This window comes from Pseudonaja textilis, chromosome 1 (genome assembly GCF_049901715.1).
Source record: "Pseudonaja textilis isolate UNSWEBS1 chromosome 1, rPseTex1.2, whole genome shotgun sequence".
Taxonomy (NCBI): Eukaryota; Metazoa; Chordata; class Lepidosauria; order Squamata; family Elapidae; genus Pseudonaja; species Pseudonaja textilis.
In genome coordinates, this window is record NC_141990.1 from 292,350,869 (window position 1) to 292,374,917 (window position 24,049).

At 35.1% G+C, this 24,049-nt stretch overlaps 2 protein-coding genes across 3 annotated transcripts in view; both read right to left on the minus strand.

Annotated features, from left to right (window-relative positions):
• FBLN5 (fibulin 5) overlaps nt 1-710 on the minus strand; it is a 52,728-nt gene extending 52,018 nt beyond the window's left edge. The window contains exons 1-2 of one of the 2 annotated variants that reach the window (XM_087922098.1): nt 533-710; nt 407-431 (exon numbers count right to left, since the gene is read on the minus strand). In XM_087922098.1, the coding sequence (XP_087778224.1) occupies nt 407-431; nt 533-569 (62 nt within the window). In that variant the 5' untranslated portion in view covers nt 570-710. The remainder of the gene's footprint in view (nt 1-406; nt 432-532) is intronic. The other variant, XM_026713165.2, reaches the window with a different exon arrangement.
• A 6,000-nt stretch (nt 711-6,710) lies between these two features.
• Nucleotides 6,711-24,049, minus strand: part of TRIP11 (thyroid hormone receptor interactor 11) — a 36,714-nt gene continuing 19,375 nt past the window's right edge. The window contains exons 11-20 of the mRNA XM_026713177.2: nt 23,181-23,321; nt 22,898-23,091; nt 22,519-22,682; nt 20,386-20,489; nt 19,134-19,233; nt 12,824-12,905; nt 11,393-11,507; nt 10,907-11,032; nt 10,065-10,188; nt 6,711-8,073 (exon numbers count right to left, since the gene is read on the minus strand). Coding sequence (XP_026568962.1) covers nt 7,862-8,073; nt 10,065-10,188; nt 10,907-11,032; nt 11,393-11,507; nt 12,824-12,905; nt 19,134-19,233; nt 20,386-20,489; nt 22,519-22,682; nt 22,898-23,091; nt 23,181-23,321 — 1,362 coding nt within the window. The 3' untranslated portion in view covers nt 6,711-7,861. The remainder of the gene's footprint in view (nt 8,074-10,064; nt 10,189-10,906; nt 11,033-11,392; nt 11,508-12,823; nt 12,906-19,133; nt 19,234-20,385; nt 20,490-22,518; nt 22,683-22,897; nt 23,092-23,180; nt 23,322-24,049) is intronic.

Sequence of the window (24,049 nt, forward strand, 5' to 3'; positions counted from 1 at the left end):
GTTATCTTCACAGGAAAAAATAATAGCCACAGTATTTTATATGTCTGTACAGTTCCCTCAGGATAAATTGAGTTAGTCAGCAGCATATTAGTGGAAAATATTTTTTAAAAACACAGTCCACTGCTGTAAACTGATTTTGAGCTACAATAAATGTTGATGCACTTCTGCACAAAAACTTTTCATAGACTCTGTAAATGGCTCCAGTGATATGCTGAATTCAGTATAAAGAGGCATATTGTCAGATGTTAGATCTGCATAATACTAAAGGAATGATATTATTCCTCCCCTCTCCCATACAATCTCTTGCAAATATAATGGGATGTATAACTTAAGTAGCTGACTCAGAACTGCATTCAGCAAACTATCAAAAAAGAAACAAAATAGTAACGTAATGCACAGAACATACCTTTTAAATGCTGTCATGTCCAAAACTGATGAATAAAGCCAAGAAGGTAAAACAATAATGCCTGTACAGCTGAATATCTAAAAATACTTTTGTACATTAAATCTTTTGCTAGAACTTCAGACCTACCATCATTTAATTTCCAGAGAATGAAAGGCCAAATCATAGAGAAACGGGGAGAGAGAAAGAGAGACAGAAAGAATGAGGGAAAGAAGGGGAAGGAAGGAGGAGGGAGGGGAGGAGAGGGAAGGGAATCAGAGAGGTCTGCTCCTCCTCAGACACTGGAGTGAATACAGCAATAGCACCTGGTTTTGCTTAGTTCTCTTCTGTAATTCAACATTAAACCAATTGGAGGAGGAATGTTAAAAATGAATACTTCATTTTCTAAGTATGTTAAAACAATGCATGGGAGGCCTCAATCTAGGAACAGCTGGTTTAGATTAGAGAGCTCACCAACTGGCTAGACTTACAACACTCCCAAGAAGCCTGTCAGATGAAAAATAAAATGAAATAAATAAAAGCAAGGGGAACACTTCTTAAGCAGCGTATTGAAAGTCTGGCAACACTGGCATGAGCAATCAACTTCTATCAAGATCTTCTGGAGATATCTGCAAATACTGAGTTGTTCCTCTAGAGCAGGGATGTCAAACTGGTGACCCGCAGGCTGAATGTGTCACACTCAACTCAGCTCCGCAAAGGGGGAAAATGTTGTGATACATCACATGATGGCAACATGACGCCACAAGTTTGACACCCGTGCTCTATAGACTCTTGACTGCCTGGGAATTCTAGAATTGTAGCCCCAGCATATTTAGAAGGAATCAGGTTGTGAAAGTCTGCTTGAGAATGACCTTACTTGAGGCTCAATCTCTTCTCCAGTATCAGCCATTTCTTGCCAATAGAATATATGGGAAATGGCTTCATCCAATGATTTGTTAAAAGGTTAACACTGTCAATTGCCTCAAGGGTCAGAAATAACTACTGTATTGTATGTTATTCAAAATATGCAAATAATTAAAATGTTTGAAAAACTTTTATACCCTATTGACATTTCCATTTATGCCCTTTCTGTAAGAGTATATACTGAGATGAAGACTTCACTTTGCCGAAGTGCAGGATTAGCATCACATATGTATTGCTAAAAGCTGTCCACTACAGATATGTAATACATATATGTATTGCTAAACTGCCATATATGTATTGCTAAAATCTATCCACTATATGGTGGTGGGTGTGGGGGTTCTGGGTCTCTTTGCTGCCACCTTGAGGTTCCTTGGATTTTTGCAAACCTGATATAGTAGCCATACATCACATGATTTATCTTCCTCTACAGTAACTCAAAACTCATTCCTCCCTTCCAGAAAGACTCCAACTTATTTGCAGCATGCAGTATAAAAGTCTGCTGGCTGGTTACTAGATGGCAGAGAGATATATGGAAAATGTATAATATTGACTGAGTGCACACACTGCACAAAGGCAGAGTTAAGCAAAAATTGTATTCCCATCATCATATCATCAATGACCATACTTCTGAGGGAACTAAAATCTAGAATGCCACAAATTGCATACTAAATCTGTGCAAACGATGATAAGGTGCACATAAGAGTGTGACTGAAGCATTTCTCTTTAAGTCACTAAACCTGCTGTATCTTTTACAAGGTTCCAACTGTACAGATAACTTGCACTGCAATTAAACACTGGCAATTCTGAGGTGTTTCATTGTATATGATTATAAAAATTCCATTCAACACCTTGCCTTTAGTAAACTACTTCCAACAAGAACAGCCTGAAACTATTTTAGGCTAATTGATAAATTTATTATTGTAAACAATAGTAACTTGGAAAATAAGTGTTAGATTGAACAATGTTAGGACTGAAGCAACAGCAGAGTCCTAGGCTGTGTATGATTGCGCTCTAGTATTCGCAGAAAAACACTATGGTAACTATACCCTCACTTTTGAATATCACTCTTCAAAAATGTGTTTTATGAATTATATAAAATCTCATTTTTTCCATTCCATAATATGTACTCCTTTGTGCAAAGTATTATGGTTTCATGATGAAGGATTCTTTTTACACTGGGAGGTGTGATGGATATCTAGAAGAAACATTTTGAAATAACTTTGAAATGAAGAATTACATCCTCCATGGGTCAAAATATTTGAAGTTTAAAGCCAGGTTTTGTGGTTTTAATTTTGTTAACATTTGCGGGTTATGTGACATACTTGCTTTTTATGAGAGTTAAATCTGAAATTACAAAACACTTAATTTAATATGTTCAATATTCATGAAAACACTGAAACAACCATTTCAAAGCTTCATTTATGGACTCCTATTAACAATAATCAATAGGAGAAATTTTAAATCATTATGCACTTCAACTAAATTCTGAGTTATATGATGAAATGAGTACTTTGTGATTTCTGTAGCAAAGAACATCTTACTGTTTACATCAAACTTAAATCAATATTTTCCTCTGACCAATGCCAATAAATTGTGAATTAACAACCACTAACTATTGATGGAGAAAAAAAGTAGTAAATTCAGTACTAAGACATAAGTTGATTCATCAATTGAATTTTACTATAATTCTACCTTAAAATGCATTTTGAGAAATTCTTTGATTTGAATTTTTAAAATATTCACATTTACTTGAAAAAGCAGTCAAATAATTACTTCTATTCTATTCTATTCTATTCTACTATATGAATTATATTTATAGATATTTTTATCCTTTGTTCTTTTACTGCTAGAGTTGTGACTGCCACAGATGTCATCTTCAGTTGTTTTCTTTTTATGTTGATAATCTTTCAGTAAAGTTAACAAAAACAAGGAAGATGCCAAATATAAATAGGCAATGTTAGGTAATGCTAACATTTAGTCATATAAATCATTCCAAACCATAAAAAAAATGAAATGAGATCAAATGATAGGACTAACTTAGTGATTCCCAAAGTGGGCGGTACCTCTTCCTGGGGGGCAGTGGGATGACTTAGGGAGGCACTAAGAGGCAAGGGAGGTAGCAGAGGAGTGCTGGAAGTGGGCCCCTCACAGGGCGCAATTCAGCTTCCACCCACACGCCACTTGCCTGGCTTACTGGTGGTCGAGAGGAAGGCAAGCCAGGGCTGACCCGTTGCTGCTTGGATCCCACCTGGATTCTCCACAGCTGCTGGGCCTTCCCTGCTAGGAGCGGGAGTGGAGGGAGCAACCAGGGTGGGGGGTACTGAGGATAAGTTTGTAGCACCAAGGCGGTGACGGACTGAAAAAGTTTGGGAATCATTGGACTAACCTATCATTTGACACTAGCTGCTTAGTGCAACTGTTTTGTAACACATTCAAACAATCTCACCTTTAAAAGCACACTTAAAAGCCACATGCACAATATAATTTAACTTTGTCTTGATTCCTGGAATAAGTACAGACCACTGTTTATTATCTGAAAGAAAAGTGACTATAATTCCATTATAATTCTCCTGATTTTCTGATCATTACCATAAAATCATAAGGTTGGAAGGAAATTGGATGTTTTCTATCTTTGGTGGATAACTAATTTCTCCTTTATTTCCCCACTTTTGAGTTTGACCAGGTTCATATAACATACAAAATCAAACTGCTTTGTTTGTAGCTTAGTGTAATGCATAAATCCAGCCAGAGTAATTTGTAAATCATAGACTACTGGATAGCAAATTGAATGAATGCATTAATTATTTGGTAGATTCATTGTTAACTAAGCATGAGGATTACAATAATAGTAGCATTGCTAAGAGGCTATCCTTCAGTTGTCACATTTTCATTCCCAATGTGGTGTCTTTGTTACATATGAATAGAAATACCTAGGAATACCCCAAGGGACTGAGTACCATTTACTACCCATGTCTTATGCTGTATTCATTGATTTTGAAGTTATAAAATGACATTTTTATAGCCAAAACATGGCATCCTTCTTTATATGCAGATAAACGCAATTAATGTAATATACAGCAGCTAAACAACACCAAAAATTGAGACTAAATAATAGAGAACTCAACAAGATATTTTTGTTGGAAATATAGGAATGTTGAAAGCACATGAGCAAATCATTATTTTATTCTGTTATCAAGAAATATTAACCTCAAACCTCCTCCAATATGAATCTCAGTTATTTTGCTTTCAAGCAATTTCATATTTTTAAAACAGTTTAGCATTTTGGACCCATCCTCAGTCCTTCTAATTGCATCTTTTGGGACACTTTCAAACAAGGATATTTGTTCCATATGAAGGATGGAGTATTAGGAAAACCGACTTAGTGACAAAATACCCAACTTAAAAAAAAAAAAGTATATCATAGTTAAGATAGTTAGGCATAATGAAAAGAAAAAATTGACCTATTTTTTATTTAAAACACTGTTATTTTTAAACACTTTTATTTAAAACACTCTTAATTTACAGTAACTGCAAGAAGTGACTTTATAAACAAATATCTGTAACTTAATCATTAATTTAAAATAATTTTTGTCAAATATCAAATATGGATGTACACTACGGCCCCGTAGTATTAATTTCCTAATATCATCTGTCTGCCCTTTAGATTTAAGTTCCTAAACTGTTTTAATGTTATTGTTAACAAAAGAACAAAAGAAAATTCACTGAAACCACTCTGAAAGCACATCCTTTATGTAATCATTTGTATATCTGCGTGTATTACCATAATGATAAAGTACCATTCATGAGGTTATATCTAGAGATATATTTATGTATTACCATACATTCATTTCCTATGGATATGCTCCTAAAATTAAATCCAAATATTTATGTATGGATAGGTATTTGAACACTCACAAATATGAATCCAGAAAGTCATCCAGCTGTATCATTTTTAACTAGAATGAACATTATTTTGTAGTAGTGTTGAGCCATAATCAGACATAAGTTTGCATTGTCTAGAATTTCTTTAAAGCAAAATGAAAATACTAGAATTAGGATTGCAAAGGTATGATCTAATGATACCAAGTCCTGTATTTTCATGATAAAAAAGCATTATTTCAGGAAAAGACAAGAAAATTTATCTTTAATATAACCACAATCTTATTTTAGTATTTTTATTTAATGCTTCTAAATAATATTTTCTTACAAGCTATTGGGCAACAAGTTGGATTATATGTAATAAAGGACTGTATGCACTAAATTGCGTGCAAAAGATAAGTGTTTCAATCTCATAAATCGTTCAATTTATGTTAGAAATTCTGCAAATTAGTTTTTGGACTATTGTAAAGAAGCTTTCATCTCCTTCTTGACAATGCTAAGGTTTATGGGTTTTATTTAAAGATTAAATAGGAATGGTAATATCCCAACAACCTGAATTTGTACCCATATTAATGCATCTGCAATGCATAAATATGAAATGTACAGAGTTCTCAATAAAAGAACTAGTATATAAATGCAGCTTCTACTTGTTCTTAGGTACCATCTGTTACATTCATAAGCAATAAACAATCTGGATCTTATACTAAAAACATTGATATAAAAATGTATGCAAAAGAATATAGATATATAAAATATCTTTGAAATCTATTGGAAAAATGTATAGCTATAGTAAAAATTGCTTATGAATTAATATTGAGAATTAACTTTCCAGAAATTGATATAAAGTTCCTAAACCACAATCCATTCCTCATTTTCTGTTTTGAATAAAACATCCTTTTCCAATGTATAAAAAACAGAAACAATGAAAACTTTTCTTAAGAAAATGAAGTAAAAAACTCCCCAAACAATTATTAATAGTCACTTTTGAAACATTGGCAAATTTGTATGGATGTGGAATTCTAAATAGAGACAAACGGCTTTTTCCATGCATTTGGGAGCAGTTGGAAGCATCTAACTACATTTTCATGATTCACTTTATACTTAAATATTAATTCAAACAACAGAGAAGAAAATAAGCATTGCAGAAAAAAAAGGCTCTAAATTTTAAAAACTCACCTACCCCAAATCCAAGGTTTTATTAAATAACTTGTTCATTAAACATAACATTATTTTCTACCTCCTTCCCCTTGTTGCACCCCACCCCCCATTGGTCCCATTTACTCTACCATTATATATTTTGAAACATAAGGGGATTGTTTGAGGAAGGGGAGGGACACAACCCTCTTCTGTTGATATACGCCATTTGACAGCAAGAATAACTAACTGGACTTGATGTAAAAAAATTGTTTAATCCTAATCATAAGAATAATGCCATAAATAGTTTTATGGGAAAAAGACACTTAGTAAAAATGTGATGGGTCTCAAATAATTACTCCAAAAGTGAAAGAACAAGTCTGTACAGATAGTTTTGCAGAAATCTATTTGTTCTTATTTGGACTTATTTACATATTTGGATTAAGCATCACCCTTCATTGCAGCTTTATACATATATTCATACTTAAATTCTCACTGAAACTTACGAATATAAATGATTATCTCTTAAATATACATTTAGCTTATTACAGTACTTTATGTTAAACATTCTTACACCATGAATTTATATATCAGGTTTCTAAATAGTGGTCAACCACTATTTAGTTTGGAAAGGGTAACTCATAAATAAGAATTCAAAAGCATTTTGCACAAAAAATAGAGAATGGCATTATAGTTCTTACGGAACTTTAAGAAAGCATTTTTTTTCTACAACCAATTATGTCAGAGTTCAAGAATGGTGTGTGTGTGTGTGTGTGTGTGTGTGTGTGTGTGTGTGTGAGTGAAAGAGAGAGAGAGAGAGAGAGAGAGAGAGAGAGAGAGAGAGAGAGAGAGAATGAAGACAAAGCTAACCCCTCCTAATGTATATGTTCTATCTCAGTCAAGTAATCACTTAACCATCCAGAGATGACACTATGTGATCTTGTTTTTAATATTTTATGCTCCCCAAATACACTTGATCAGTTGATTCATTTTCCTTTATCATTTCTTTTTATCACATTCTGATCACAAAATATTCCAGATTAATACTTTAATTGGATAATATGCAGTTCCTCATTTAACAGAATTCTGCTGCAGATTAGATCAGAATCTGACTGAATTGGAATGTCACACACAACAGAACATAGTTCCTGCCTAATCACTGCAAGCCCTCTAAGGTGTGAGAGGAAATAGCTACAGTGGTATTTTACTAAACCAGATGGGTTTGGAGAACATTTATTTCTATCACCATCAAACTGGATTTATACATAAAGACACACTAAAATAACACGAACAGCAGATGCCTATTGAGGAAGGGGAAAGGGGGAAAAGTGTGATTAGACTGACAGCAGTATGTAGAAAATGGTGTTGCATAGTTGAAGAATTATGAATAAAAGGTTTAGATCACCAATACTTTTTTGTTTTTATCTGTACAATGGTTTACTTTTAGAGTTATTGAAAATTAACAACTTTTTACAAAAGGCCTCTTTGTGTTCAATACAGTATAGTATGTTTAAAGTGCTTTCCTCTTCAATCCATCCAAGTCTATTGCTTTAATAGGTCTTTCAAGACTGCACCTGCACTAGCATCGGGTGCTACTGGCATTGGGGTGAAGGTAGGCAAGGCATCTGAAATGGGTTTCATAAGCAGATGCCCAGATCCGCTTGTTCCAAGATTAGCTGGAGAGATGAGTGGGACTGCTGCTGATCGAGGCGCAAGGAATGGATTTACATCTGGTCTTCGACTGGTTCCTGAGCCTGTTGCATTTAATACAAAACACAGTAATGCAATTAATTATTCAACAACAAGACATTCTTCACAATTGTTATGTTTTCTGTTTACAACTCCATATGCTGTTCTTTTATCCACCGCAAGACCATATGTGAGATATCAACTAAATAAATAATAATGTGTCATTAATGTCTACATGTTAAATCTTTAGAAATGATTATGTGGACATCAATAACACATTATTATTTATTTAGTTTATATCTCACATTTCCGTTTGAGTATTGAGAATGGTATGCAAAATATAAAGAAATAAATGCAAAATGATAACACATAAAATTATAAATTTTACAATAAATTAACTGGGGGGAAAAAAAGAAGAAACACCTTTAAAGATTTTCCAAGCACTAAAAATATGAGGGTCAAAAACAATGTACACTTCATACACATATACGGGCAAATCCATAATAAAGTAATTTTTTTCCATTTTTTGCAGCTATTTGAAGCATATAACTAAATGAAATACAGAAAATGAATAAAATAATGAATAATGAAAATGTGAATTAAAAAAAGTGAATTAACAACAAAAGTATCATTAAAAATATAATCCTATAAAATTTCACTATGAAAATAAATTGCAACTGTAAGCTGAGACCTGGTAAAAAATGTAAAGATAACGTTACACGCTTCTGGTTATTCTATCACTATGAAATTGATGAAAAATTGAATGTATAATGATGCTGATAGTTAACACGAAACTTACATTGGCCAACAATTTAATTTTGGACTTCTGTCTGAATCCTTGTTTCTCTAGATATTTTGAAACTAGTCATTTATGTTTCTGGAATCAGCACATTTTCATATCAAAATTATTTATTACACAATGCCATTAAGAGAGCCAAAACAATCAGAGGGGTTTTTTATGTTGCATTCTCTCTGTCCATTTTCTGGTCCAAATGCCCCACCAATGAAACCAAGTCAGTTTTCCAGTCTCAAAGTGCAATAACATTTATTGTTCCAAAGGTGCTTTTTGAAGCAGAAACTGGACTTTCTGGTTTTTCTTTGAAGATATTTCACTTCTTCAGAACTGAAGAAACTTCTTGGATGAGACGTGAAATCTTACTACCCAATGTATATATGGTATTTTACAGGCAAATTCATTTGTTTTCACTCTGAGTCCTGTATACCCAGGTTTACCACTGAGGCCTTTAGCTTTGCTTTCTCCAAAAAATCTGAACAGAAACATTGTTTTCCTTAAAACAAACAGAATTCACAAACACCAGTCACAAATCTTCCATTCATAGAAATTGATATGAGAAATGGATTTGTGGCTGCCAATCTACTGTTAATATAAAAAGCAATCCATTATCCAAACAATTAAGGGGTAGAGAGTATATGTCTGGTTCTATAAGGCAACAATCCAATTCCTGGAATAGAACTTGTCTTTTCAAAGATTTAGCCAGACAAGAAAACTGGGTGATTGCCAAGCAAAAGAGGGCACTTTCACTATTATACTAACAGTAACAAGAGAACAAAAGGAATATAAAACATAAATGACTGAAAATACAAACTTTCAAGATAAGGTTTCAGACTGGAAATCTTTCAAGTTTACTACAGTAATTTAAAGCCAACATTCACAAGTGCTAAACTTTAGCAACTCTGCAGCAAGCAATGTTCCTTTTATAGGGACAAACTTTTAATGTCACTTCAAAAACCATATTCAATACCCCATGTATTATTTTGCTGCCTTTGAAATGCTGATCGTAATTCACGATACTGTAATAAAAATATTAAAGAATCAGAAAATCCATTTATAATCATTGATTTGTTATTATGAGATGATTCTGTAAGCTGGTAACACACTAAGTACAGGTATAAAAAATTGCCATATTAGCATGTCTAAATCTACCCACATTTCCCCTTATGCTCTGCAACCATTTATATAAATACAGTCTTGAAAATCCAATAAACATTATAAAATTCAATATAATATAACATTTATGAAAATGGGAGACATTACCTGCCACGTTGCTGGAAGGATTAGCCATTCCTAAAGGCTTCATGTTATCAAGAGAAAGTTTTGGTGGGGGGAGAGTTGGGCGTGATTCTGTTTCAAGGAACTTCACAAACAGTTCTGAGAAAGACTGAAAAGATGATTGCAATTAAAGTACTGCAAACAGTTTAGGAAAGACATGATATGTTTCACTTATCAATTCAAGATGTGTTGATTAAGAATTTGACACCTTCACTAAAATTTTCACAACTTGGTAGCTGATTCCTAGGTATCAATCAAGTTCTTGGATCATCTGAAGGCCAATGCCCCCAAAATATCCTTAATTTATCAAGTTGTCTATCAGTATATTCATTTGAAAGGAAGATAACCTGAGTTTATGATATTCCCCCTCTATTCAATACTTGAGTCTCTTTCCAGATTTTCAGTTAACCTACAAATATCACCAATTCTAAAAGTATATTATTTTGGGAATAATATTTCAATTTAATTCAGCATGATTCCAGAGCCTATGAACAGAAAATCAAAACCAGTTGAGATTCTCATTTAAAAAAAAATAAAAATAAAAACCAACAGACATTAAGAAGGAAGTTCTTGAGCAAAATCCTGAATGAATTGTATATAACAAAAAAATATCAGCAATGTATTTTTCCCCAAAGAAAAAACAACTAAACAGGAGAAAGACTGCAAAAAGTGAATAAGTTGAAAATAAGTTGATTTGAAATAGAAAAATAAAAATATCAACGTAGACCTTCAACCCTTAAAAATCTAAGCGTAATGGCTCAAACACCAGCTTTTACAACATTAAAATGTTCTACATTTTCTATAGAGGAATCACTTAACACACTTACACTGTTGAAAATTGATTGTTGGCTTGGTCTGAGAGGTGTATTGGGGACACTTTTGGATTCAGCAGCTCTTCCACCAAACCAACCTGTCACCCATTTTGTAACACCTTTGTGATCTTCAGTCAGCAACTAAACAGCAATTTAAATCAAAAGGAAAAGTTCAAACTGGCTATTTTTCAAGTAGAGTATCAGACTTTTCTTCTTCATTATTTACTAGAAAAAAACAATTCATGCTTAAATACTACATTGCTTTAAGATTGCAAAATCTACTCTCCCACATAGAATACTTAGCTGTTGTTCTCCCATTCTTATCAGGATCTACAGCTAGAAAGTGGAAGATCTTTTGTCTCAAACTACTTTTTTCTTCTTCTCACTAATGATTAAATTGAAAATGTGTGGCAATGGATTCATTAGGTTTAGCCCAGCATTTAAATAAGAATAATAGATTATTGATATTTAAATACAAAAAACAAAAAAGAGAAAAATTACCTGCTCCAGTTCATCCTTTTTTATTCCAAGGATACTTCCCATTAGCTTTAGTACCTCATGACGCTTATTCTTTGGAGTATGAAAATGCCCAATGAAAAGATTTCGCATCAAGACTCTATTAAAATGAAGATAAAACAAATATAACTAAAAATGGCTTAATTCTGAGAAAAGAAGTGGGGGGCGTATACAATATGTATTTTGCCATGATTGTGTATCTCTCTCCTAATGCTATTTTTAAATAACAAGGAATACATGTTATAATGTGGAGGCAGTTTAAGAGGAGAGGAGAGAAAGGGAATAGAAAGGATTTCTAAATAAGAGATTTGAACGTGGATTTATTTGAAAGCAATTTTGACCCTGATTGGGAATGAAGGATGAAGATTATGTATTCTCCTATTCTGTGTCAAGCACAGAACTGAAGCAGTGCATATGCTATTCTTTCCTTCTTGTATACTGTAGCCTATATGATGCACATTATTTCAAGAGGAAATTATTCATATGCAATTGACTTTGTGATAGAAGAGCCTGCTTTGTGTCATAAGATTATACTCTAAGCTTAACTCATCTTTTCTGTGCCAGTGATAATGTATTAGCCTGGGGGAAAATATGTGAAGAAAAAGCAAGTTTATCCCACTTCCACTAAAATTAACAGCTTTCATGGACTTCCATGCAGAGCTTTTCATATATTTACTAGTAACAAACATCACATTTGATATGAAAATTATGTAGGAACCCAACAGCCTAGAATTGATGATGTGTGCCCTGTGCTTTCTCAACCATCTTAATACAGACATCATCACTGTGGTATTACAGAGTAACATGTAATCATGAGTAATGACACCCAATTATTTTGCTGATTGATTTTTGTCAGTTAATCAAGTTTATGTAAAAGTAGTCATTATGGAAGAAAATAACATATGTCCAAATAATCTGATCCAGATAACAAAAAGTTAAACTAATATATTTAATGCTAAATAACTTTCTGAGAGAATGATCCTTAAAAGATCATGACAGGATTAGCATATGCCACTAATAAGCCAGAAATCACAAAAGTTCTATTCTGAGAACCAGCACAAGACCGCAGAAATAAAATACAGCTAATTTTTAAATCCTCTGTATTAATTAAAGCTGCAGTGTTTTATTTCTTCAACTAATCAAACTATTTATAGTTAACTTTCTTAAATTTTTCCTATTAGTAAAACATTACATTGAAGGAAAATGTCCTCTGTTTTTCTGTTTAAATTATTGTCACCCCTCCCATTAAGAGCACTTTAATTAATTGGACATATTGAATAATGTATTTAATAATGTATAATATTTAAAGACCATTTAAAAATTAGTTCTGTTTTATTTTTACAAACTTGTGCTGGCTCTCAAAGTAAAGAATTTAAATTTACAAGTAAAATACAATGTGGAAAAACAAATACTCACTTATCTACTTTTCCTTCAGTACTATTTATGAGGTTCATTAATTTATTTTGCACATCCTCCAACATTTCTTGTTTGATTGCACCTAGAGAAATAAGTTACATTTACTGTATTAAGTAAGACATACAGAAAAAGAGATGCATTAATTGAGTCTCCAGCAGGATTTCTTTAAAAGAAATGAGATATGCGAAAAAAGTAAAAGCTATCATATACAAGCATATTTTACAATTTCTATTACAGTAATTGTTTTTATTATCTTAGATTTGTTTTTGTGCTATGTTTTTCACTGTCTAGAATCTGTCAGATTCTGTTAAACAGCAGGGTACACATTCAAAATTCGAGATGATGAAACAGTTCAGCTTTGGTTAAATTAACTAAAATTGAGAAAATTAATTTCCCTCCATAAAAAATGTGATTCTGATTAAATACATCAGTGATGTTGAAATTGTCTTCTTTCCCCTTTCCATGTGCACCTCCAATTTCTTCCAGATGGTACCCAATGTCACAAGTAGATATAACCCATTCCCTATCAATTCTTCCCTGGAGAATTGTCCTTGAGAAGATAGATTAAAAACACTGGCAAATGTTGGCAGCATTAAATAAAACTGCATGAAGCAAGCGAGGCTTATTAACAATCTCATAAATTGTAGAATAAAAAGTTTGCAGATCTAATAAAGTCGTTAAAAAAGAAAACTATTGTAAACCCCATAACTATAAAGCTGATGTGGTCAAGGGGTAACATACTTATTTCACAAACAGTATATTAAAATAGTGGCAAGAGTGCATCATTGGAATACCAGGTTAAGGACAGGCTGTCATGGGGAAAATGCCATCGCTAAAAGTCAAATGACACATTATCAAAGAGATGAAAGAGCTGTAGAGTCCCAACTGAGCTCCAAACAAGTCTAGTTGACAATACCTCCAGTGCAGCAGTATAAATAATGCATCTCTAGAATAGTAAAAGACTTAGACTTGTAGTTGACTCCTGTAAATTTTGGATAATACAATTCTATACACACTCTATGCTTATCAGGTAAATTAATCAGATCAATAGGTATCTGTTTCCCTCAATTGCACATGATGAAATTCAGAAATTGATATAATACTTTATTAATGGGGATAAGTTAGACAGGACTAAATTTCAAAACTTCTGTTGACCCAGACACTTAAAATATTGTCTTTCAATTTGTTAACCATTTATGGAAATTCAAAAACCTAAATCTAGTATGTCTTTTGTTTTTCCACAATTGTAATATCTGGTGCCAAAATAATCAATTTAAAAATCCTTCAGCAGCTTAGGCCAAGAAAACCTTGTCTAGGAATGTATCTGGCCACTATTCAACACGACATTATGTTTTCTTGTGCAAATAATAGCCTTTGAATAAAGTCTTCATTACTTGAGAAAAGGAAAAAGTAGACTAATTAAAGGTAAGATTTGATAGATATTAACCTCCAATCATTGTCATGACCTTTAACTGGGCAAAACGGTGCATCATAGAGTAACAATTTCTGAACCAAAATACCATAAATGGATTAGAGAATATGTCCAAAATACGGGAACCACAATTCCCAAAGGAATGAAATTTGGGAAAGTTGTGGCTGCTTCAGTGCTATTGGCTGTTGCTGTGGTCATTTGATCTTTATTTTCAATGAATGAAGCTACATATACGTGTCCCAGGATAATGTTGCAGGATCCAATATGAATTGGTCAGCAGAACCAAATATTTATTCTTCTAAGCTCTGGACTCATGCTTGAGCTGACCATCAGGGAAATAGTCTCTCCAGAATATGTGCAAATAGAGCTGCCCAGTACACATGTTCTGGAGAGACAGAAGTTCCCTGATGATGGGCTCCAGCATGAGCCCGAAAGCTTGGAAGAATAAATGTTTGGTCCTGGTGACCATCTGAGATTGGGTCCTTCATTTCAATGTTCCTTGATAGTTTCCCAGCCTCACAATTCCTTGCTCCCTCAACCTATCCAGGATCAGCCACTTACCTGCCTGCTGGCAACTGATTCCCACTAGGAAACTCAATGGAGAAGTTGGCAGGAACTACCATCTTCTGCTCCCACTGTTGTTGTTTTTTTGCCTGTCCTTGCTGATTGTTTCTCTGTTTAGGTAAGGTCATATCTCTGAAACAATCCCCATTAGGGCACTGTTTCTCTAGTATATTTTAATAGCTTTGAAGCTATCAACGAACAAGCTAGATGGAGTATTATTCTTCCTTTGTCTATTACACAGTAATTTACTGAAATATTTTTGCAAATTTCCTTCTCCTATACAATGCAAAGTTATGGCACATCTCTGTGGGATAAGCTTGTCCTGTGCCCTGAATATCTGGGTATTCAAAAGCAGCACTTGCCTTTTTCCTTAGGGCCAATGACTTCCTTACAGAATAGAATAGCTCAACTGCGTTGAGAATGGCCAGCCTCTGAGTTCAGGCACACGTTCTGCTTGCTGCAGCACAAAGTTGCTTCACTGCTTCATTTGCAGAAGACATAACATCATAATGTTACCTCCATTTCATTGTAACACTATTGTTGAGACAGGCTGAATGTGCTTTAAATGTTCCTTCTTATTCCAACACAAGGCAATATAAGGTGTATAAAAGGGGAGCCTCGTTACATCCATGTCAGTGATCTGATCATCTCGAACTGGCTTGGTAGTCTGCTACAGAACACTCCCTCCTGCCCAACTGCTGGGCCAGACATCTGTTCTGTGGTATCGCTTTGAGAAGGAAATCCCAGCCACTTTATTTGCTGAAAATATTGACATACTGATCTACAAATCTCAGAGTAAGATTTGATACAGCAAAGAATATCCCATAACTTAAAATACGTTGTGCGTGTCAATTACAAGAGGGCAATTCAAAGGTAAAACAATGGGCATGAAGCACAGTGAAACTTGGCTGCAGGATATACTATGTGCTTTACGTGCTAATATCCTATTAAAGTACAAACTGAAAACACACAGCTGGAATTTAGGGCAATGTTTATGCAATTAAGCAATAAACATCACAGTTTCTCGTGCAGTGGTTGCTGATCTCATGTGGCCAAATCCCAAATTGTTCCACATCCTCAACTACAGACCACAAACACTATTCTCACATCTAATGATCAAAGCAGCTGTGCATAAGGTGAAATAGTATCTTTCTCAGTATAACCCAGAAACAGTTTTTACCGGCTTTGAACTGATTCTGATAAAGTACTTCGATTTTATTTACTTTTCTAACTAGAAGTAACTGTTTTCTTTAAAGGACAGTAAACAAACAAAACAGTTAATGCTTTTGAGAGCAAGTAATGATGAAAATGCAATCTGGCTTTTTGAGTGCTGTTCTTTCTCCTGAAAATACTCTCCTTTTGGATTGACAGAATTGGCATTCAGAAAATTAGCATAATAATGAATGATTGCCATGAGAGAAGAGCTTTAAGACATATTTATTTTATAAAAAATATTCCCATAAAGAGAATTTCGGTTACACTTTATTAAAATAGAAGTCCACATGAGTATATTGAAATTGTACTATTAACAAACAATCTCCATTTGACTCATGCAAAATAAGTTAGTCTGCACAGCTATTCTTACATATATATTTGCAATACTAAGATAAACAGAATTGGCTTCATTTTTGAAAAAAAATGTTTCTCTTGGCAAATCTTTCTACCGTCTGGCCAAGATGTAAATAAAATATATTATGACAACATTTATCAACACATCAGTATATTTAGTCCAAAAATAAGGAGGCAAAGTTGAAAGCAAATGTTCAAGTGGATTCACTATATTAGTATAGTCGAGGGTCTGTTTGAAATGGTTGTTTTTTAGTCCAGAAGTTCATATTTTCTGAATAGAAAAGCTACCCAGTACAGTTTCTTCTCAAGGAAAGGAGATATTGATACATATTTCATTGTATCAATATAACACTTGTAACATTTTAGCAGTTGTGGACCCCATTTGGCCCTACCACATCTCTCTCAACTTCAAATCCAGTTGTTTAACCAGGATGGCCAATAATGACAGATGCTGGAAAATAAATTCAGAAACATATGGAAGGCAACAGGCTGCCTACCCAACTTTAAATTAATGATAGCACTTCATGTAGCAGGAATCAATATTAATAGGGTCTTTTCAATTTCTGAAAGAAGTATGTAGAGCTTTCATGGAGGTAGAATATATCTCCTGACAGAGGATGTAACGGGAACATAGATTAAACAGCACCGTGGCACAAGCTGAATGAATCACAATAAACCAAGCAAACACCTACCTGTAGCAATATTCTTGGTTCTTATCTGCCCAATGAAGAAATTAAATATTTGTATTTGGAATAGATAAAAAAAGGGGGAAACAGAGATTTACTATTTGATGAAATATTATTGCTGAGAAATTGTTGGCGTTTGATCAGATTATATTCAGGAATGGGCTTCAAAAAATTTAGTAACTGGTTCTCTGCCCGGTTGCTGGGTGGACGTGGCTATGGTGGGCATGGTCTAGTTGGCCTGCTGTACCATGGTGCTGTTGGGGGGCGTTTTTGCCCTCCTCGGGCTCTGGAAGCTTTCCTTGAGCCTCCAGGAGGGCAAAAACCACCTCCCTGGGCTCTGGAGGCTCTCTGGAGGCCGGAAATGGGCCTGTTTCCAGCCTTCCAGAACTTCTGGGAGGTATGTTTTTCGCCCTCCCCAGGCTCCAGAGGCTTTCCTTGAGCCTCTGGGAGGGCAATAATGGCTCCCCGGGCTCCAGAGGCTCTCTGGAGTCTCCGGGAGGCCTGTTTTTTGCCCTCCCTGAGCCCCCCTGAGTCTCCACGTGCGTCCTGAACTTATGTGGGATCCAAAACAGGCCACGTGGGGACTCCTGAGAGGGCAGGATGGGGTGAGTGAGGCCATCCAGGAGTGGGATTTGTCAGTTTGCCGAACCAGCCATAAAATTAACAACCGGTTCGCCCAAACTGGAGAGAACCAGTAGCAGCCCACCCATTATTATATTCCTCACAAAGGAACTTTCCCAATCCAATTTTCTTACAAGGACAAAATGTCTTAATTTTAATGATCAATAGAATTTCTATGCAGTATAGAATTAAGGAAATTATTTTATCTTACTTGTTGTTTTGGAAGTTTTCTAATAAAAATAAACAGCGTCCACAAAATACATGTAATTTTCTAATGGTGTTCAGAGAAAAGTTAGCAATCAAAAAGAGTATTTTTATTTTCTGTTAATGTATTCATCAAAGTATATGGAAATAATTCAATTGTACGTCCTCAAGATACAGGAAGATCTTGACAGACTTGAACACTGGACCCTAGCTAACAAAATGAAATTCAGTGATGAAATAGTAAGCTTCTACATTTAGACAAGAAAAACCAAATACATAGAATAGGTGGTACTTGGCTCAATAATAGTAACTGCAGGAGAGACCTTGGAGTCTCAGTGGACAATCACTTAAATATGAGCTAGCAGTGTGCTGCAGCTGTCAAAGAGGCCAACACAGCCTTAGGCTACATTAACAGAGGGATAGAACCAAGATCACGAGAAGTGTAATATCACTTTATAATGCCCTGGTAAGACTATATTTGGAATATTGCATCCAGTTTTAATTGCCATGACATAAAAAGAGGTTGAGACTCTAGAAAGAGTGCAGAAAAAAGCAACAAAGATGATTTTGGGAATAGAGGCTAAAACATGTGAAGAATGGTTCCAGGAATTAGGTATCTCTAGTTTAATTAAAAGAAGGACTGGGTGACATTATAGCAGTCTTCCAATATCTAAAGGGCTGCCACAGAGAAGAGGGGGTCAACCTATTCTCCACAGTACTTGAAGGCAGAACAAGAAGCAATGGAAGGAAACTAATCAAGAAGAGAACTGAGAACAATTTTACTAACAGTGAAAACAATTAAACAGTTGAATAGCTTGTCTTTAGAAGTTGTGGATTCTCCAATATTGGAGGTTGGACAACCATTTGTCTGAAATGTTATAGGATTTCCTGATTGAGCAGGGGTTTCTATTAGAAGACCTCCACTCTGTTGGAACGTTAAATTAAACTGTCAAAATGTGTCTTATTCTGATTCTAGAATTACCTGGAGTAAGAACAACCTGCAGCATACTGTGGTCATGATCAGCGAATCCACTACTAATGAAGGAAGAAATAATTGTACAAACACAAAGGAGCTACTTCCTTTTTCTTTTTTTACATTAATTATAGAAAGTAAAATGACTTTTAAAGAGGAAGATTCAGTCACAACTATACGCTAACTTTTAATCTTAGTAAAATAGAAGATAATTTACATACTAGTGCTTTGCTTGCAAATTTTTAAAAATAATCTTGTTACCTTGTCTTTTAAGTTCTTCAATTTGTTCTTCTTTCAGATCTAGTTGCTCTGTTAATCTTGATGCAGAACCTAGAGCTTCGTTTGCTTCATCCAACCTTTCCTGTATGATGAGGTGGCTTGTTAAAGTAAGTTTACCATGGTTATCAGAGCTAACAAAAATATCTTATATTTCATTTGTATGGATCACACATAAACACATATATTAATTTTATTAAAGTCAAACTTTTTATAGACAATAAATGCAAGAGAGCAGTGAGACATTTATATTCTTCTCACAAATTCTTTCAGATACTTTTTACTCTTATCTATTTAAATCTGTCCTCTAGCATCTTGCTTCCTAAAGGGGTGCTTAAATGTTTATGAGCCCCTTTGAATTTTCAATTTTTCTCTATAAATATGTAGATTAAAATAGAATTTTTGGGCTGGAATGATGTTAACAAAAGGAAACACCACTTTCCAGCGTAATAAAGTTATTATGCTCATCTGTGAAGCCTGGTAGTCAGCGTATTATATTTTGGGCCTAATTTGCTGCCTCTGGATCAGGACAACTTGCCACTATTAATGGAATTCTGAATTGTACCAACAAATTCTATAGGAAAATGTCAGAGTATACCTGTCTGTGAAAGTGGGTCATGCAGCAAGGCAACAACTCAAACATGCAAGCTGTATGATTCAAGAATGGCTAAAGCAGAAAAAAAGTTAATATTTTGGAATGGCCAAGTCAAAGCCCTAACCTTAATCCTATAGAAATGTTAGCGAAGGACTCAAAGCAGGCAGTTCATGCAAAAAAGCCCATCAACATATCTGAGTTAAACTGCTCTGTAAGGAGAAATGGGCTGAAATTCCTTCAAACTGATGTGCTGAACTGATCAACAGCTATTGGAAACATATAGTCAGTTATTGCTGCCCAAGGGGGCCATACCAGTTACTGAAAGCAAAATCATACTTTAGCCACACACAAATATGTACATTTAGATCAGTTTCCTCCATAAATAAATGAACAAGTATAGTGCTTTTGGTATATTTGTTTAACTGGGTTGTCTTTATATAGTGTAGAGACTTGTAGACTTGTGTAGAGAACGGATCATATTTTAGGTTGTATTTGTGCAGAAATATTAAAAATTAAAAAAGGTTTGCCCATTTTAAGTACCACTGTACAACAACTGTTACTGCTCCTTCAGATTTTCTGATTCTTTTTCTTTACTGAGTCAGTTTGAATAAATAAGCTGAGCTAGAGAATCATTCAACTTACTTGCAACAAAACCACTTGGTCTTCTAGCTGCTCTGCTTTCTTCTTCCAATCTGCAGTCTGCTTTTGGGCTTTTTGTAACTCAGCTGAATACATGGCTTTCTCTTCTAAAGTTAAAATATGCTTATTTAGCTCTTTAACACACATTCATCATTAAAATCAGATATTGAGAGAACAGCTTGTTCAATAGCTTTAGTGTCACCAAAACAGTATACAGGGTTAACCATGGAAGTCCTTTTTCCAGAATGAAGCCAGGGAATTCTGAAATGGAACATACCATAGCTGTCCCGTTTTGTGTGTGTGTGTGTGTGTGTGTGATATCAGACTCTGAGGAGGAGGAGGAGGCTGGTTTTCTGCTGGAGTATTTTCTGAAGTACATTCCTAGCAAAAGATATTTTGGCCAAGAGTTAATCTTATAGAGCTATATAAGGAATGGCACAAATACCAGATGGCAATCCTACAAATGTTTCCCGGGAGAGTCAATAATGCCAAGGGGAGCCAAGCTGGTTGGGCCATTTTGTCAGCAGTGCAACCATCTTGCCAGTCAGGGATATGATTAAATCAAACAGATAATCCTAACATCCTTAAAACTTTTCATCATCAGCATGTGTGAACTCATTTTAGCCTTCCTAAACCAAGGAAGAACTTTGCATCCAGCATGTCCAAGTGGGGTCCTGTGGGAAAATAAGGTTGGTTTCAGGCCTAAGTTCTCAGACTTCTCTGAGTGGAATGAGGTGTGTGTGTGTGTGTGTGTGTGTGTGTGTGTATTGGGGGAGGGTAGGTGTCCTTTCCTCTACTAAGTGACTTTTTTCCTTTCCTACAATCTTCACTTCTACAGCAGGAGTCATGAGAAAACTTCTAAAAGGTAAAAGACACACAGGAAGGATTGGTGTGATTTTTTTCCTTACTTCCTCTTTGCTTGCTCCCTCTGTCTACAGGTCCCAAGACAGGACATCCTGCTTTTCTAGTTTCTGTCAAGAGTGTGTGGATACAGGGGCGGACCTACTCTGATATTACCACCCTATTGTCTTCACTTCTTTGTTTTCTCTTCTTTGGAGAAGAGAAAGTCATTGATGCTTCAGAAGGGACTACAGGTAGTCCTTGACTTACAACCGATTGCTTTGTAACCGTTCAAAGTTATGATGGACATTCCCAGGGTTACTTACAATCCAGATTCAAAGTCCCTATAGCTACCACTCCCCTGGAGGTCATATGATTGCATTTTGGGCAACTAGACGTCATTTACAGGAAAATTTGACCACATTTTTGCCATCATTTACTTCCTTTTTCTGGCAATAAAAAAGTCCATGACAGATAATGGATTCATTTAACCACCTCTTAATAACTTAACCACAGTGGTTCATTTAATGCCTGCTGCAAAGAAGATAGCAAAATTGGTCATGTTCACCTGATGCCTTGCTTGACAACTGGCATGATTTAAGTCCATAATTCTGAACTCAAATATTTTAATAAGTTGAAGATTAATTGTACTGCCAGTTTGATGGCAAAGAGCCAGGAGGTGGTGGTGAAAAATGGGTGCCTTTGATTTACATTTCTTCTGGTGCCCAAGCCATGAAACATTTCAGTACTAATAAGAAGTACATGGTTTTTTTATTTATTTGACTTATATGGTTGCCAAATCAGAAAGAGTCAAAGTAATCTGTAACGTTTGACTTGGGAGTTTTAGTTTGATTGCCTTGTTCTGAAGGAATCAAAAGAGGGAGATAAGAGGAAATGACGCTGCAAAACTTTAAGGAATTCCTGGACAGTGTATTTTTGTCTTTACTTTGTTAGTCATTGACCTGAAGCTACCTTAAAGGAAGCCCAGAATAAAGGAAATGGAAGAAAACAAACAAACAAAACAAGCACAATCTGTAAGAAACATGAACTGTCCAGGTGGAGGTTTCACAGAGTTCACAATGTGTGTAATGTCCCCCAAAAAGGAAGGATTGGAACTAGAGGAGAAAGGCATCTCCTCCTATAGGAAGGAAGTTTTTCTCATCCTGCCCCCAGAGTGAATGGAAGGGAGTCTTCCATTTTAAAATGCCCCACTTCAGAACAAAATAGTAATAAAAGAGTATTACATTTTTAGATTACAAGGAAAGACAATCATGGCAATGTACACATTCAACTTACCCCGTTGAAATTGCTCTAGCACCATCTGCAGGTTTGTCAGGGATATGGCATACTGTTTAACTTGGTCTTGTGAAAGTGTTAGTTGAAGCATAGTCTCATCTCTTTGTGCCGTAACAAGGTTCAATTGTTCTTGCAGAGATTCCACCTGCATGTTTGCCTGATGGCTTCAAATAAAACATAAATATTTAGAAATACTAAATTTTATTTCCGATTTCTGTTATCTTTTATTCCACATGTGCATTGTTAAAGCTTTTGGGGATGGGCCTTTATTATACTCTGCCAAGAGTCCATTATGACTGGGCCAAGTAATGTTTCTTGTATCCATTTTTTAAATACATATCCATGCACACAGCAATTACTGAGGAGACCAAACTATTACCTGACATTTTCCACTACAGTTGATGAAGACTGAAGCTTTTCCTCCAAATCGCGGACTTTCTTTTTTAGCTTGGATTCCCGATCCTCAGCGGCTAAAGCTTCGCGTGTGGAGGTATCTTCCCTTTCCAAAAGATGATTACGTAACCTGTCTAGCTCTTGATTTAATCGCTGCTCCTTCTCACGTAAATACTGCACCTGTATATGATTGGAGAAATGTTCTTTCAGTTCCTTACGTTACTACCATCTATGCATCAACTCACTATTTTCTTGCACCCTTTATTTACCTCATTCTGTAGCGCGCTAGTCTCCATTTGTTTCTGTTTGAGGGCCAGCATGACTTGATCTCGCTCTTGCTGAAAGGCAACAGCTTTTTCATGCATTGACTTGGCTTCATTGAGCAGCTGGTTTAGTTCTCCTGTCTTCCCCTTTCACAAATAAAAATAACAAGCAGATTAAAGCTCTGGGATAGCACATCAAGACAAGCAGACATTGTTTGTTTGAACATATAGAAGATATAGTTCCAAAAAATGTGGCCACCCACCAATTTTATTTGCTGCTGTTGCCTGTGGAGCTTATGTGGATTCTTTTAAGTAAAATTGATTTGAGAGGCTGAAGTTTTGCATTATGCCAGCTTCCCATATATGTTGATTAATTAAAAGACCTTAAGAATATAAACAGAGCCCTGTGAGGAGTTGATCATCGTGATGATAATAAATAATATATAGTCCTTAAAAGAGTTCATTTAGACTGTTCAAAGTTACAATGGCATTGAAAAAAGTGACTTATGACCATTTTTCACACTTATGACCATTGCAGCATTCTCATGGTCATGTGATTTACATTTGGATGCTTGATAGCTGGTTTCTATTTATGATGGTTGCAGTGTCCCAAGGTCATGGGATCCCCTTTTTCAATCTGACAAGCAAATTTAATGGGGAAGCCAGATTCACTCCCCAACCACATTACTAACTTAACAACTGCAGTGATTCACTTAACAAACTGTGGCAAGAAAGGTCGTAAAATGGAGCAAAACTCATTTAACAAATCTCACTTAGCAACATAAATGTTGGGCTCAATTATAATCATAAGTTGAGGACTACCTGTATTAAATTTACATGTTACCTGACACCCAATGAAGGCCCATCTAAATTGG